General features: G+C 43.0%; 1 protein-coding gene across 1 annotated transcript in view; it reads left to right on the top strand.

Moving 5' to 3' along the window:
* ADGB (androglobin) overlaps positions 1 to 18,334 on the top strand; it is a 435,925-nt gene that overhangs the window by 127,595 nt on the left and 289,996 nt on the right. The window contains exons 7-9 of the mRNA XM_088474497.1: positions 1,632 to 1,718; positions 4,290 to 4,477; positions 5,165 to 5,287. Coding sequence (XP_088330623.1) covers positions 1,632 to 1,718; positions 4,290 to 4,477; positions 5,165 to 5,287 — 398 coding nt within the window. The remainder of the gene's footprint in view (positions 1 to 1,631; positions 1,719 to 4,289; positions 4,478 to 5,164; positions 5,288 to 18,334) is intronic.

Here is an 18,334-nt window from a genome sequence, read left to right as displayed (position 1 = left end):
CACTGAGCATAAACCCTTGTTATGGACCAGTTTTAGTGGTGCAGCTGCTGGGTTAGAAAAACAACAACACTGAGAGATGTATTGATCACATATAGATTTTTACCTAGGCTGTTCTTTAGTGCAGCGTTCCCAATATTAAGTAAAATGGCAGCATATGTTAATGCTACAAAATGTCAAATTAGCAGCCTGCCAGTTCATCAGGATAGTAAACCTTTATTTAGAGCTATCTGCCTGGTTTGAAGTTTACACTTTCCAATATTATGGTTTAGTGATGGGTTTGCTTGTAGGTCTGTTTCCCAAAATGTAAACCTTTTTAAGCAAGACATTGTTTTTTGTAACTGCCAAGCTCTTTTAAATATGTTTTTCAATATTAGCTGGGTGGCTGGAGAAAATGAGCATATTTTAAATCAACTTGATCTTTTAAATCAACGTGTATTAAAAAGATAATGTTTGTATTTCTTTTATTTAGGTTAGTTTGTTCAGTTTTATATCGAGAGACTAAATAGTACTAATTAGCCCAACTAGCTTTGCACTGAGGGCCCGATTCAGACCCAGTCGCTAGATGCGTTCACACACAGTGAAAGTATGCAAATCCCGCGATCGCACAGCAAGGCATTAGCACGCCCACTATGTCTTGTCGTTCAATCGCGGTGTGTATGTAGACGCCCAGCAGCCTGTATTAAGACGCCCACTTATATACGTAATCTCCATGAAGTGTATGCAACCATCGGTAACATCGAGTTGCGGCTGACCATACCCTACCGCAATCACTGCGAGTGCTTCAGTGTGAATTTCAACCATGCGACGTGTACTATGACGCTGCATCTTCATTATGCACACTTCTGAAATGGCGTTAAGATGCTCAGGCACGCCTGCGTTCGCACCACCACTCCCCCGTCTCCATCGACCATCCCCTGTCACCATCCACAAATGGCTCGTCTTGTTACTCATTCTAGCGAGGTGGCTATGCGCAGCGAGCGAACACTTCCAGATCGCATGGCCTAGTTCGCGCACTGTGATGCGTACGCATGCGCAGAATGCAAACATCGGCAGGCTGCATGCGAACACATCCTAGCGAGTGGTTCTGAATGCAAAGCTAGTTTTGTCTATAAAATACTTATTAGCTTTTTTTAACAATAGTTTAATTTGCCATCAATGCTCTGCAAGTATATTCTTCTAGATATCTAATATACTATATTATTAAAGTGATAACTACCTTTTTTTTTCTTACTGAAACACGTAAAGGCAAATATTGTCTAAATAATTCAAACATAACAAGTTGTTCTACTGTATTAGAGAATGTTACCTCTAATCTATAGTAGTCAAAGCAGGTAATTTGTAATTTAAAGGGCTCGTTTCAGACTTCTTCTAACATACAAAGGAACCATTAATATTATATTAAAGTACACTTAAAAAAATCCTTAATGACCTCCAATAAATTTCTAAAAGCTCTTTATGTATGTACCACAAGACTCAAACAAACCACTACCACTCCAACACAGGTTAATTCATACCAGCAGAATCATAGTGCAATTTTTCTACATTGTTATCAACGTGCAATTTCTATCATAAACTCTCAATTAGTTTTTCAAATTAATTATGCTGTTTACTATTTCCTTTTTTGAACCTAGTACTAATGGATTTGCAAAGCGGGAACTAGGAGAGTTTACTGTCTTACATGCACTAACTGGCTGGCTACCAGAAGTGATACCACTTCAGTAAGTAGAACAAATGTTACACTAAATATTACTTTTTATTATATAGTTTTTAAACTATATTTTAAATCTATTATTCATTTTTGTTAATGAGTCATTTACCAATGGTATGATGTATTCCAAAAAGCATTGCATTATGAATTATGGAAACATATCAACGACTTTCATCTCTTTGTACCTGGAGACATAATTAGTGGAGGTATGCCTTTCAGGAGACATATCCCTTGTGGATGCTGGTGGTGATGACTGTCAGCAACACTCTCTAGAGTCTAGACCTTTCTGATTAGCTTATTGTGTATTGACCTCATCAACAAATAGCACTCAATCCATTACTAGTCAACATGTAGCTATTTACCAAGAATTCATAATCATCTGTTGCAAGTGATATTTTCATTCTTTCTAGTGCAGGAAAGAAGACTTTTTTAAGGGAAAAACAGATGATATTTAAACAAGTCTGTATTGTGACTTAATTTTAACTTTCAATATTCACAGTTATTAATAACTGTCGAGACCAAATGGTCTCTCGTGCATATGGTACTTTATTTTAATATTATATTGTGTAGAACTAAGTAATGTGACTTTAGCACTGTCAAGCCACATCTCTGTAGTCTCTTTGTGCTATTGTGCAAGGTATGTACAGCATACACACTTCATACATCTGTCTTAAGCCTAGTGTAAGTATTACTGTTTTTAAACTGCATGCATCTTAAATGCATATACCTTCACCTCTAAATGAGCCCCATTATGCTTAGTGTACAGACGACAATACAAGGATGGCTAGGTTCACTTTGCATGACTGGTCTCACCAGGGTTGCACCAAGAGGATGGGTTGGCATGGAGCTACAGCTCTGTTCTGTTTTTGAAACTGAGTTGTGTTTTAAATAATACACATAGACACACACACACTATATATAAATATCTGCAGCCCGGCACTCAATTAACTCCGACAAAATGCCCTGTTGTCCAGTCCAATATGGTATAACTATAAATAAACACAAAAGCAATACATAGGGCGGTACTCCAGGTATTAGAAAAACTATTGTTTGTTTGATTTGTCTGTTAGTACACTGTGGAGGAGATGTACTAAGCTCTGGAAAGTGATAAACTACCAGCCATTCAACTCCTAACTGTCATCTTACATGCTGTGTTTGAAAAATGATAGTTAGGAGCTGATTGGTTGTTAGTTTATCACTTTCCAATTTATCACTTTCCAGAGCTTAGTACATCTGCCCCTTTATATTTTGAAGTTATGGGCTTTATTCAGAGTTGTACGCAAACCCAATGGTTTACCTACAACGCTGATGGTTGCCGATCGGCTCATGCGCTAGATCTATAGTGCGCATGTGCTGATCTGTGTCTGCAGCGACGGTTGCAGTGTCCCCTAAACTGCAGCACGATTGACATGCTCTGGCCATTTTTGGGGCAGGGATGGCGCGGCGACGGCTAGCGTCCCAGAAAATGGATGTGCTGGCCCTATTTTCTGGGCATGCTGAGGTCAGTGTCTGCATCTTCTGACGCAGCTGCACTGTTCCCGGAGGCGTGAAAACACCAGCCAGTGCAAAGTTGCAGCGGCTGTGCAATAGCATACAACTCTGAATCAGGCCCCATGTTCTTAATGATGGTGTTTTTGAACATCGAAATGTTGGACTGATTGTAATTTTTTTATTTTGTTTATTGAAATATATTTTTTTATTTATTTAAGACCCAGAATCCTGTCCTATCTATAGCTCTTGAATATATATAATCTGATCTTTGTACAGGGCATATTGCCTTTAATAGGGGGTAGTCAGCATCCCGGCGTGCGGGATTCCGACGGTCAACATACCGGCACCAGAATCCCAACAACGTCCAGTATCCCGACCTCCGGCATCCCGAAGGTAAGTATCTGGGGTTAAGGGGAGCTTAGGGTTAGGCATTAGGGGAAGGGTTAAGCACTAAGGAGGGAGGGTTAGGTTTAGAGTGCGGGGAAGGGGAGGTTAGGGTTAGGCACTAGGGTGGGATGTTAGTTTCAGACATCGGGGAGGGAGGGTTAGGGGTAGGGGTTAGCATTAGGGTACTTACCTGATGGTGTTGGGATTCTGACTGTCGGGATGCCGCTGTCGGTATTCTGACTGGCGGAATCCCGTACCTAACCCCTTTTAATAATCGTTATGGGTTTCATCATGGAACAAAATGAGTTATGTACATGTAATGTCTTAAATCGTGGCCCCCTGTGTTGCTATTAGATTGGATCCCTATGTTGGTGCCAACCATTTTAATTCTTAGAGAATGCGATATGACTCAAGATTATATGATGGAGTACTGGAGACACGGGTAAACAATCAACCTTCCACCTGGTACGAGTGTGTACTGAATGTGTACACTTCTGTAAATGATTCTAAATAAATGCACCTAAAGGTTTATTGGACAGAGTTATACTTTGGGCTTCTGAAACTTGGTGATTTTATTGTGCATATGTATGTCTGTTAAAACATATATACCAGTATGTGGTTTAATTGCATAGAATAAAGCTTCTTTGTAGGTATAGTATATTGATATTTTTTCATAGAACTGTAATATTTTCTTCTGTTTCAGCAATGACTACCTCAGTGAAGTCTGGGATTTCTTAAAGAGAATAGTTCCTGAATTCAGATTACCTTGTGATGTAAAACAAGATTGCAAACTTGAAACAGAAGACAAAACAAAAGACAACAATAACCCTGAACTTAAACCAGAGATCACTGTACCCGTTATTATTAGACAACCAGAAAAGGCCAGCAAAGGTTAAATTACTTGTCCATTTTCAGTCTTGGCATCGGAATAGGTCAAAAATGCTAATTGTACTAAAAATGTAGCCAGTGATTTATATATAACTCATTTGAAGTAGATGCATTGAATGCATGTCCTCGGCTTTTGCAACTAATTAAAATTATTGTTTAAATTCCACATTAGGCTAATGAAATAATTGCCAGTGTGGAATTCGTGCTGTATTTTGAAGTGAGACACATAGGGTAGGTGTCGAGAACTGAAATAGACACCCTTATTAGTACAAACTATACTGTAATCTTTTTTATTAAATTTTTATATCAATTCACTTCATTTATTCCTTTTATCAAGAGAAACTGTTTATAGAGTTTCTGTCATAACATGTGAATCATGTATATTCCAGAAAGAATAACGCATTTGTCGGTCCTCTGGCATACTTAGCTTTTTGATGGGTTTGTTATTATTTGTCAGAACGTGATCAAAACACTTTCACAGCCTGTCCCAGTAGTAATTATCATTTTAGGATCATTTTTGCAATACATAAAATCTGCAAAGATTGGTTTAGAGAATTCTATTGCATCTCTTACATCAAGACTGTATTTTCTCTCTGTTTTTTGTACATATTATATAAACATTTTTACAGGGGTTCTTGCTATATTTTCAGATTAGTCTTCTGGTAGTAAGCCAATTTTTTAATTTTACAGAGAAATCAGACTCAAAGGACACTCGGAAAAATAAAGGAGACAAAGAAAGAAACAGGTCAGCCCTTCATTCTGCACGACCTCCCTCAGAGTCCTCAAACCCTCTTCAGCAGAACCTACATGATTGTAAGTTATAGAAGATAGGATTTAACTATAATTGAAATAACAATGTGTATTGCAAAAGCATGTTTGACCTTGTTAAAGCCTGTCCAATCATGTTCCAGTCAGTTCGCATACGGCACAGTAGCATGGGTGAAACTAAACATTTGGTAATGGGTGGTCCCAGCAGGGCTGCCAATAGATTAATTTGGCCCCATTATGGTGGGTGTGCGTGACCACATGGGAGGGCATGGCAACTCCCTGTCATGGACTTCATGATTATAGTGTGAGGAAGTGGAGGCTTGTGCTGAGGGGGTGTTGTCATTGCATCTTGGGGAGAGTGGTTACTCTCATGCCCCTTTAGAGGCTTGGATACTTTGTACCCTCCCTCATGGGTTCCCAGTTCCAACTCACCAGAACTTTTGTTACCTTTACAGTTTGCCACTCTGTCTCATGACCATTAGGTAGGCCGTAAAGTTATCTAGCATTACCTCTATCCTCAACCTAATTTTATGCCATATAGAACAAAATGCCTCCATTTAAAAAATTACGCCAAATCGTAGTGCCCAGAGTTTCTTGTTATGCCACACAGAATGAAGCACTTCTAGTGCATTTACTTAGACTGAAAAAAAATACCAATTTTACCACGTCTTTGTAAAAAAATGTAAACCTTAAAATATAGAGTATTGGCAAGCAGATAATATACCTTCTTTGCTTATAAATAAAGTTTGTTGGTAGAAAAGAAGTGTTTATCAGGATTGTAGCCAGCTTTTTACATGAGGGGGAGCAAATGAAGGCAAATAGGTTCCCCAGGCCCAGGTGTTAAACAGTTCAACCTATGTCCTGGTTGTTACTACCAGTTATTACACCACGTTTGTAATTATGTGGGTCCCAGGGACCCACCATTAAAAAAAAAAAAAAATTGGGGTTCTACAACAGGTTATATGCAAGTTCGTCTCCTTTAGTAAACAGAAGTGTTACAAGGGCAATAAATCCACTCTCCTGTCTCTTACTACTGTGTAGCAGATCACATCGAGAAAGTTCATCATGCATACATACTCACATTTCTACACAGTGCAGCCTGGCTGAGCCTGGTGAGCAGATGAGAGGGGAGGTTTGCAGTGCAGTAATGCAGCACGTAGGAAGGGGAGGGAAGTGCCTGCCATGTAGAGGAAGGGGAGTACTAACCGGAACACTGACTGTCTGGCAGTGTTAAGGGCCCATGCTTAGGGGGTGTGGCCAACCATTGCAGATGCTTTGCTAACCATTAGGCAAATCTTGGTGTAGTTTCTATAAAAGGGAACCAGGCCCCCATGTTGATCAGTGGTCCTGGTAACTGACCATCTAATAGGGTAACAATCTATAATTTGATGTCTGAAACCTGATACCTAGAAGAGGGGGTGGGCCCACAGGCAGTGGGGCCCACGGGGGTTTCCCCTGTATCCCTGTAGGCCAGTCCAACCCTGCTGTCTGGCTCTCACCATGCGGAGGAAAAAGTATGGCAGACCAATAGGCAGCACGCAATGCCCCTGGACTAGCTGGGTCTGGGGACAGTTTATTGAAATCATCCCATTTTCCGGGAATCCTGCAATTCTTTTCACAGTCTCAACCTTGCAAGGTCCAGTCACAAGTGTTGATAAAAAGACTGCAGCTGGTGATTGGACAATCTTGCTGTACCTCGTCCCCTTCTGCATCCATTGATTCACAGTTTGCCTTTAGGAGTAACGCAGGTCGAAGCCCGACTCCTCAGCAGTGCAGGCAGCTAGCTAGGCTTTACTGTATGTAACTACGCCATGTCTGCTTATGCACTGCTCTCTCCTTTTCCTAATGGGTGGTTCTGTGCACCCCTAGACCACCAAGTAGTTTCGCCTATGCACAGTAGGGGTTAAGGTTTATTTTAGAGAAAAAAATTATATTTTCTTAAATCAGTGCTTAAAAAAGAAAACAAATTACTAATGTGAGCCCCTCAGCCCGGCACATAGCCAGTGAGAGACTGCTGCTGCTGGTACGTAGCAGCCGCGAGCAGTCTCCTAGTGCAGCTAGGCACACAGCAGTGTGTGCTGGGCTGCTTTGATGTAAGAAGGGGGAGGGCGTCGCCGGACCCAGACCCCCACCAGGCCCCTCCAGCAGGACGTGTAATTAGTACCCGCTCCCCCACTTTCGGCGCCCATGATAATATGCATGCTACAGGGTCATTCCATGTGAAATTTCATGTTAATTTTTAGAAGTTTAAATGCGCCACACACAAAAATGAAGCTGAATTTCAACATTTTAAAGATATGACAATAATATATGTGGTGGGTAGTCATAATTAATGCTTAGAAGCAGAAAAAAAAATTACACACTTAGCAGTTACATTTTATTGTTTATATGCATGACTCATGTTACAACATAATGAACATACAGTAGGAACTAAGGGGACTTATATAATTATTTAAACTCCTATTTATTTGTACTATACACTTACAAGACCCTAACTTATGATTAACACAAAAAAACTGAATGTTAACCAAACTATACTTAAAATCAATTTTGACATGTTATATACGAATGTGACTCACGTTACATTTCCGTCCCCAGTCAAAGGTCTCCTGATACAAATTACAAAAACCTGTAGAATCCATGTAAATTAATCAATGTAGGCCTGTTTATCTTCCTGATTAACTGTGAAGATGTATAAAATATTTTAATCTGGTGATGATGGCCATTTTCAGTTGCTGCCAGCTTGCTCCATTGTGCTCACTAAGTATTCACCATCTCTGATGTCCTTGATCTCACCTCGGTAACTCTTTCCATCATTTTCACCTCGGTAACTCTGTCCTTCATATTCAACATACATATGAAGCTCTGGAAAGTGATAAAGTGCAGAGTGATAAACGACCAGCCACTCAGCTCCCAACTGTCATGTTACAGGCTGTGTTTGAAAATTTACACTTGGGAGCTGATTGGTTGGTCGTTTTTCAGTTTCCACTTTATTACTTCCCAGAGCTTCATTCATCTGCCCCAGGGTGTTTCACTCACCATTGGCCCCAAAGTTTTTCTTATAACTTTTAAAGTAATTGACGTAATTTAGTGAAATTTGACACAGACATATCTTGGTCTATGAGAAACATGAGGAAGTCATAGCAAGTGCTGAAAGTGTGCGTGAAGTGAAGGTCAGCTGTTCACCACCCTAGTCAGCAGCGCAGACCAAAATTTAAATTAGGGAGCCACACCAACTGCCAGTGAGGATGCCAGTTGGTGCCAGTGGTACTGGACTTTGTGGATACAACGGTACTGAGGCTTAGGGCTGGGCTGGTACCAGTGGTACTGTATACTGTGGATGCAGCAGTACTGTGGCTGGACACCGGGTTGGTGCCAGTGGTACTGGACGCTGTAGAAACAGCGGTCCTGTGACTGGGCTCTGGAGTGGTAAAAGAGTGTTGGAGACTGGAATAAAGAATCTCTGTAGAAAATCCACTTCTCAGGACACTGGGAAGCACAGGACTTCACCTCTGACAGGCCGCATAGAGGGATGTTACACTGGCAGCTTGCAGGAAGTCTCTTTATTGTACTGGCTGGCAGCTGATTGACAGAGAACCAGGATGAGAATTACCAATGGTGGTGCAGTAGTCAGCTGACCTGGCCGAACATGGCGGCACTCATACTCAGGAGTCGGCGGGAGACTCTGCACGTGGGATGCCGGATTAGCCTGCACTGACAGTAAGCAGGCACCAGTGGGTATAAGAGAAGTAAGGCGCCCCAGCTGGAAGAAGCTAAAGTGGACCCGCGGAGAAGGACGCAGGCCTGCGGGACATTGGAGTGTGGTGCTGACAGCTTGTCAGGACCTGAACAGGTAAGTGCCAGGTTCTGTGGCTGGTTCTGAGGTCTCTGGGGCTAGTCATGACAGCGTGAATGCTGCAGAAATTCTTTGCAGAGAAATAATGTAAATTAGTCTCATAGGCCAAGGATTTGGAAAAGCTGTGTTCAGTTTTAGTGGCAACTTTAAGCAATCTTTTTCCATAGTTCTTCATTGAAGTCAAACGCAGATACTTGCAGCTTGCATTAAGAATAGCAAATAATGAAATAAGCTGCAACTTTTAAAATTAAACAAGAATACTGTATGAGTGCTAATATTTAGCTCCCTCGAAATGTTGTACTTCCTAAATTTTTATTAATGCCTTTACAGCTTGGTGAAGGAAAACTTTAAGAGCCAGGTAAAACATTAGCAGATATGTAGATGATATGTCATCCAATCTGGTGTACTCACTACTAACGACCAAGCTCCCGTTTGGTCGTCAATCGCATCGTCAGATCGGCCCTACATGTAGCCCAATCTGACAATCCAGCTGACGACCCCATGCAGCGGGATGCAGCCCATCGGCGGTGCGGTCGTCTGTCGCGACGCTGGGTACACACATCGTTAAGTATGTACCCAGCTTTAGCTGTAAGAATCTTTGAAGTCCTACAATTTGTATTGTAACTATTCAATTGTTGATGTAAATAATTACAGATGACATACAGATGTCTTCTCATACACCTACTGTAGCATCTTTACAGCATGCGGCGCAAGATGCCCGGTGCGATTGAGCCGTCCCGAGAGGTGTAACGTACCATCTTTAACTTTTGTGTCTTGTCTTGACAAAACACCACTCACAGTGTACTATAGCTGCTGGCTAAGAGCCAAGTGTACTATAGCTGCTGTCCAAGAGGGTAGGAGCCGCCACTAATCATTCAAATTCTAAACAAATGCATAACTAGGCAAGAATGAGTGTTGACGTGCAAGAGTCTTTATTTCAAGGGTAGTGAAGCACTGGTTGGGAAACAGGAACACAACAAGCTGAAGACTGCAGATAAACATTGATATAATAGCAACAGGTAATTGCAGCGAACATGCTGTTAAATAGTACTGTAACAAGTCTATGGAACATATAAATAATAAAAGATAGTCCAGTTTTTACCAAGAAGGTAGTGTAAGGTTTAATAGAAACTGGTTAAGCAAAGAAATATGACAAGGTATTGATTTAGCTAAATTGTAGCTGAAGCAATAATGTGATTACATATGACTACTATGGATACTAAGAGGCATAAGTGCTTTGCTGAATGCAGAGTCCCGATTATCAGGAATCTGTGCGTGCGCAGGTCCCGTTCTGCGTGATTACATGCAACCCCTGCTATGCCTCTGCCTGATTGACAGGCAGAGCCATGTACGAGATGGTGCGGGGACAGGGACTGGTGTTCCCAGAAACGGGGGCGCGGCGCCCCCGTTTTCGGGGAGTGGCAAGGCCAGGATCTGCATCCACGGACGCAGTTTCCTGGCCTCGCAAGCCAGCCAACCTGCGTACGCTGAGGCCTACTCAGCTGGCCGGCTCCGTCTACCATCACAACCGATGGTTGCAATGGTTATCCCAGCCTGCGACATTGGTCACAGCGCTAGGATCGCAAATGCAGCAGAGGGTGTCAGACATCTCCTGCTGCATTTGCCTATTTGCAAGAACGGAATTGCAAAGCTGCTTGTTTGCGGCTTTGCAATTCTGTCCTCTACTGAATCAGCCCCTCAGTACAGGAGACTTGGGAAATAACAACTGAAGTCCTTGAACATTGGAAACTTGGTAATAGTAACTGATGTCTCAAAACAGTGGAGATGTGATAATAGCAACTGATGTCTTTAAAGACAGGAATATTCAGTGCGTGTTTTCCCTAATTTTTAAGCACAAAGATTTGCTAAAGGCAAACATGGGTGTAAAAACACGATTTTATCTGCAAAACACGGCCGAACACACAAATAGTCAATACACCATCGAATCAACTCACAAGTACTTTCCATAGACAGTAATGCAAATAGTTTTAAATAGTCTACAGTATCTAATCAGCAGCATGTTCAGCAGAAGCACTGCACAGATCAGTGCTTCTGTGCTATAGGTGTAATAAAGTGTAAAACAATAAGGTACCCCTTTCCCCAAAGCATAACCAACCATGGACCTCTGAGCCCCTTCTGGAACAGGAAAATCAGGGGGGAAAATCGACATGGGGTTCCCCCTACTTCTTATAATCAGCATAACTGAACCAGCTGGGGTTGTAATACACAACGTGGGGTCTCCCTGCCAAAACCTTCACCAGCCCCAAACTGGTCAGCCCAGGGCTGGCAATCCTCCGAAAGTGTGGACCCGAAAAATAAAATGGGCTAAATCATAGAATATATATATATGTATCTGGTGTAATAAATTAATAAATGTTTATATGTGGCAATGTATGCTTTAGCATATGTTTTTTTTTGTGCAAATTAGAACTTGTATATTTTATAGGAAAATTTAAAGTATATCTTACAATAAATGAATGCAGATAGAAGTAGAGATGAGCAGTTCGGTTTTGGGTCTGATCTTCCCGTCAAGTTCGGATCTCAGAATTAAGCAAAATGTCTATTGTTGTGGACAAAACTTAAACTTTCACAGTCATCTGTGCCGAGAAGTCTGTGAAAGATGACGTTTTGCTCGTTTTTAATTAGAAGTCATATTCTTCAGTAGTGATGGGTATCTACCTATCAGATTTATGGGAGTACCTGATATTAATCCAAACAGTGACAATCGGACTATTATTGTGCCTATTGCTCAGTATCACTAGCACTATACTGTAGCATTTGTTTTAGCAAGTTATTCATATGCTGGCCATACACTATTGCGATTTCGGGATGTTTGCCTGATTTGCGTCGCGTCGTACGATGAATCGTATCGAAATCGTGTAGAATTTAGGTAGCAATACGATCCGATGCGCGTTCCCACAGCTCTTAAAACGTATTGTATGATCAGATGTGCAGCCCATATTATCTATCGTGATCATATGCTGATCGTGCCATGTATTTGCTCATGCGGTGCATCGTGCGTCTGACCGGGGTTTTGTAAAAAAAAAGAAGTCTGATATACGCACAGGGTGAGGGAGATCCATGATGCATGCATCTGTCTTTAATACAATAAACACAGATGCAGGGATGGTTCAGTGAGAACCATCCGTGCATCTGTGTAAAAAAAAAAACAGTGTGCCCCCCCCCAAAGAGCAACCAGCCTCAGGGTTTTAGTAACCTAGTGCTGGTTGTGCAGCATACGGGGGACAAACGATGTAGGGGTCCCCCGTATGTAAGCACAAACAGCACCAGACTAGTCAGAACCAGCCCTGGTTGCCAAAATATGGGGTACAAATGATGTAGGGGTCCCCTGTATTCTGCGCAACCAGCACTGGGCTCTGATTCGGTCCTGTTTCTGGAAATACAGGGGGAAAAATGCATAGGGTCCACCTGTATTTTCCAGAACCAGCCCCGGACTTTTTCTAGCGGGGGGGCTGATGCCACAGCCAGGGGAGCCCTTTCAACGGGCCCCCCAGCTGAAGCACCAACCCTAACCGCTAGTCAGCCCAGGCCAGGGATCCCTGGGGAGCTGAAGAGCCCCCAATAAACCCCTCCAGGGTACCCCAGGCTGATAGCCCGGGGCTATCCCCGGCATCCCTGGGGCGGTGGGTGCTGGGTTGATAGTGTATTAGTGTAGTGTATAAAAAAAAAGTGAAATCATTGTCTTTATGAGTAGAAGTGCAGGTTCCAGCAAGCCTCCCCCGCATGCTGGTACTTGGAGAACCACAAGTACCAGCATACGAACATTAAGGGCCCGCTGGTACCTGTAGTTCACCTGTAAATACATTTTAAATGAGCACAATACACACACACTGTGACAGTATAGTTTTAATACTGTACATACATACATACATACATACACACTCACACATACTCACCTACATTACCTGGACTGGTCATCTTGTCCCTGTAGGCATCCTTGGTCTTGGTAAAACAAAAACACGAGAAAACCGACCCCCGAACTAGGGGCTTGATTCAGACCCGTTCGCTAGGCTGCGTTCGCACATGACACTTTACAGGCTGTGTTTGAAAAATGACAGTGAGACGCTGATTGGTTGGTACTCTATCTCTTTCCACTTTATCTCTCTCCAAGGCTTAGGGAATAGATTCCATTGTCTTGGTCTAGTAGTGGCTTTAGAGGTGGGGCTGCATTGCTGTCCAATATTCACATAGGGGCGCCACACTAACTGCCAGTGATGTTTGGCAGCATTTGGGGTGACAGTTGGTGTGGTTCTCATGTTTTACTATTGGACTGCACTGCAGCCACACCTCTGTAGTCACCACTGCTAAGGACTTAGCACTTGACTATGTTTTTCCATTTGGATACTTCATTTGCTTTGTATTTGTACAGTATATTTTATTTTCTCAAACATGGCAATTGAGGTTTTGAATGTTAAAGGGGAGATCTTGCTTTACACCATTGTCCCCATCACAGGAGACGGAACCTTACTGTTCCTGTCCCTCTCCTATCTCATGTATGACACTCAGTTAATGGCTAGGGAGGTGTGTGTGAACTAATCGTGAGGAATGTGGTGGACAACTGGGTGGAGTTCCCAATCATGTCCCACGACAGCAAGGGGGTCAACTATACCACCACCGCTAAGTACCTCCTTGACATGTCCCAACTCTTTACTTATGGTGGTTTATGTGAACTGGTGGCAACTGGGCAGCTGTTCGAGTTCGTCTTTGAGGTTTACCACAATGGTGAACTTCTTGAGAGTTTTGGTGCTGAACATCACCCTGTGAGGAGGCTACACTTTACGCAAGACTTCTCTAGAGGCCATTGCTGTGCGTACCTGCCATGTAAACCTCAAAAAGTGTGCACCACACCACCGCTTCTCCAGCCCGACTTCGCCTCACATATCTCACAGGAATCACTACTTCCTGTCCCGAAGAAGGCTCCTGACAAACGTTGTGCCTGATACACACATGCTGAAAGGAGGAGGCAACTTCAGGATGCGGCAAGGAAATATGTGCCATGCTGCAGTGGCTAAGTAAGCATATAAATTAAGCTAAGATGGTATGAAGGAAGGTCTACCCGGGTGAAACCTAGTACATTAGCTAGTTACTATATACTGTATAAGAAAAGGGTGATATCACTGAAAGAGTTGCATCATTATAAAGTTATTCTTTAGAATTTATTTTGTAAGGACTTTTGGCATACATTTAAATATATTTGTAGCATAGAGACATACATCCTATGGTAATAATACAGGTTTTTTAATTTATTCTAATATTAAGCTGTAATTAACTGCTGAGAAGATTAGGGGGCAGCGCGTGAGTGAACCAAGGGCCTGATTCAGAGCCGGACGCTGTTTGCGAACGGTCGTTCAGAAAAAGGGGCCGGCTATTTAAATTGAGCGCTCGCTCTTTGCGGTCTGTTGACGCCTCTATGTCTGAGCGAGTGAACGAAATATGCGCTCGCTATTTTGTAAAGATGCCCCCTGGCCGCTCGCATCCTACGTCATCTCCGCTATTTGATTAATCGAGTACATCGAAAGGCGTCTGAACTGCTCGCAGTGCTTGTGGTTGGATTTTCCTACCGCAATCATGCGAACAGTTCAGGCTAAGAAACAACCAAGTGACGTGGTCGATGACGATGCTTTGTTAATTATGCACACCCTTAAAACGCCCATTTTGACCTTTTGGCACGCCTGCGTTCGGATCTCCACTCCCCGTTTTCAAGCACCTTCCCCTGTTACCACCCACAAACGCCTCATTCTGTCACTCAAATTAGCAGGCATTCGCTATTTTGCGAGCACACAATTTCCGACCGCAATGACTGGTTCGCGCATGCGTATTACAACCCATACGCATGCGCAGTTGTGCGAACATCGCTCGGAGCAAACGAGTGGCCGCTTACGAGCTCTGAATCAGGCCCCAAAAGTGATCTGGGTATATTTGTAGAAAAATGTGAAGAATAACAATCTAAGCTAGGGTATGTTAAACAATAATTCACTTTGAGAGGATCTGTGTGTATCCAAGCCTGTGAGATGGTAGGATATATCCTGTAATGTGTGTGCTGGTAACACTGTTGCATCTGGCATGGTGTATTCTGCTGATGTGAGTGTTTATCAACCATAATGGTTCTAACATGTATTTGTATATATAAATGTTGTTGGTTTCTAGTGATTTGAAGGTTGTAATAAAGTTGTTTTTCAAATGGCTGGGGTAGAAGCGTGAATCGGGTCTCTGTTTTATGTGCACATATTTATTCTGGTCTGTTGTTGCTGGGTGCTGTGATTTTTGGTTATGGAATTGTTGACGAAACACTATTTTAGGGTGAGTTTTAGAATAAAGGCTTGTAGGTCACAGTAGATGTCAAACTTGAGTTGTATTGTCGGTGCACATTTAAAGGTGCCTACACACTTAGCGATATTTTACACGATTTGCCCGATTCCGAAGCATCGTGACGACAAATCGTGTAAAATATGCCCAAATCACGATGCCGCTGCTCGTCCCCGCCGGTCGTACATTGCATTTTCAGATCTGCCATGCTGTAGAGCAGATCTGACAATCTCAAGGTGCCTACACACTTGGTGATGTACTCACGATCCGATATTGTGTCCGAGTTCCCCTTGAACTCTCCCCAGCAGCTCCCCGGCAGTCGTGGGCACGATTTGGTGTTAATAACTGTCCAATGTGACAAACGATCTATCGTGCTCCCTAACTATTCCAGTGCATCGTGACTGAGATTGTCAGATCTGCCCTACAGCACGGCAGATCTGAAGATGCGATGTATGACCTGCGGGGACGTGCATCGGCATCATGATCATGAGTGGACACTCATAATTTGGGCATATTTTACACGATTTGTCGTTACGATGCGTCGGAATCGGGTAAATAGTGTAAAATATCGCTTAGTATGTAGGCACCTTCAGTCACGATGCACTGGAATAGTTAGGAGACACGATAGATCGTTTGTTACATTGGACAGTTTTTAACACCAAATCGTGCCCACGACTGCCGAGGAACTGCTGAGAAGAGTTCAAGGGGAAATCGAACACAATGTCGGATCGTGAGCACGTCGCCAAGTGTGTAGGCACCCTTAGTCCTTTTTATAGGCATTTTGTTGTCAGTGTGAGTTTGCCTGTTGAAGTTATATCGTTTGTTCTCGGTGGTGTTTGTGTTTGATGTTTCTGTGTTTATGTTTGTCGGTGTTTATGATTGTGTTAGCAGGCATCGTACCCCCCTTTCCCAACACTTCTCACCTGACCATTACCACTGGCTGCTACATAGCAGCACAATGGCACATCGGACAGGAAGAGAGCAGACCCCTGCACACAACAGCTGATCAAGCAGATTGGCACAGCCAATTACATCATACTGCTAAATACCAATCTACAGGTTCTGCAGCAGCGCAGCCCCCTTGAGTTTCCCAGAGACTGTAACTGTCATGTTCTGTCACCTGGTTAAAGCATGGGTTCTGATTCAGAGCCGGTCGCTATTTGCGCTCGCTCGTCCAGAAAATAGGGGTGGCTATTCAAATGAACCGTTCGCTGTTTGCGGTCTGTTCACGCCTCTAGGTCTGAACGAGCGAACAAAACTTGCGGTCGTTTTTTGGGAAACTACGCCCCCTGGCCGCTCGCATCCTACGTCATGTCCGCTATTTATTAGATTAATCGAGTACATCGAACAGGGTATGAGCTGCTCGCTATTCTTGTGGTTGGTTTTTGCTACCACAATTTTGCGAGCAGTTCTGGGTAAAAAAAAAGCCAGTGACGTGGTCAATGACGCTGCTGTTTTAATTATGCACACCCATAAAACGCCCGTTTTTACCTTTAAGCACGCCTGCGTTCTGATCTCCACTCCCCGTTTTCAAGCACCTTCCTCTGTTACCACCCACATACGCCTCATTCTGTCACTCAAAATAGCAGGCATTCGCTATTTTGCGAGCACATGAATTTCGGCCGCACTGACTGGTTCGCGCATGCGTATAACGATCCGTACGCATGCGCAGATGAGCGAACATCGGTCAGAACGAACGAGCGGCCGCTTATGAGTGGCTCTGAATCAGGCCCATGGTCCCCACCGCAACCCCTATCCCACCATCGTGGCCCACTAATCCCCATCTCCTCCCAGAAACGGGTGTGGCTTTGAAGAAGAAGGGCCCACTAAGGAAATACCCAGCCCCCAGCACCTGTCTCCTCCTTAAAGTGCTTAGAAAGTTTGCAAAGACTGTGAGTCTGCTTCTCACTTTCCTTGCTTGCAACTGAGGTGTTGATTAAGCTGCTTTAAAATCTGAGACCCCAGACTCAGCAGGCTATCACACACAATCTTGTTTATCTTATTGAATCATCAGAGCCTTTTTAAGAGCGGATTTATATCTGCATTATTATAAATTCAAAGTTTTAAAACGTCCTGCTTAATTTTGTTTTTGGAGCATGAAACGCTCTCCTCTCATATATTTGTGCATTTTAGAACCTTACTCTTATTGAGAGCTGTGGGCTTGATTCAGAGATGGGCGCAATGGTGATGCTTACGCAGCTGAGTGATTAGCAGTGATCAGTGCATGCATCTATGGTGCATGCGCCAATTTTCATTACTGTCAGTCGCAGTTAGTATTTACCCGTAATGTGATTGACAGTCAGGGAGCATTTGACGAGGTAACGGCGGAGTGTTGGTTCAAATGCAGACGTGTAACGACCATTTGGGGACCTGTCGCAGCTCAGATGGCCATTCTGCATAACCGTAAGGTTACTTAGTAAGTTTAATAACGACTGATCTGGAGCCAATGCTGCATATTTGTACGCAGTAAAAGCTACTGGTGGGCATCTCAATACTAATATCGGCATCTGCGACAGCTGCATATTTTTGCACAACCGCTGCAACAAAAATTTCTATAGTCTAATTTTGGAAATATAAGACCTGGGGTATTGGACAGATGGCAGTAGTGACTTCTAAGTAGAGATGAGCGGTTCAGTTTTGAGAAAATCGAACACATCCAAACTTAGGGGTTCTGAGGCCCAGTTCGAAATCACTTTGGGGTTCCGAGTAAAACCGAGTCCTGACTCGGGTCTTCTCGCAATTTGGAACTCGGATTTAAAAAACAGATTTTGCATGTTTTGGGCTGCATTTACGTCCCTCTATCTTGATTTCAGGTGCTATGAGGTGGTCAAAATTAACTGGAATTAAAAGAAATCATAAAAACTGAATCCGAACCAAAACACTTGAGGGTGGTTTTGTCAAATCGAAAA

Source organism: Taudactylus pleione, unplaced genomic scaffold, assembly GCF_031769625.1.
Source record: "Taudactylus pleione unplaced genomic scaffold, aTauple2 ptg000154l, whole genome shotgun sequence".
In the NCBI taxonomy this organism is placed as follows: Eukaryota; Metazoa; Chordata; class Amphibia; order Anura; family Myobatrachidae; genus Taudactylus; species Taudactylus pleione.
The sequence above is the reverse complement of the archived record's forward strand: the minus strand, read 5'-3'. Positions and strand labels throughout refer to the sequence as shown.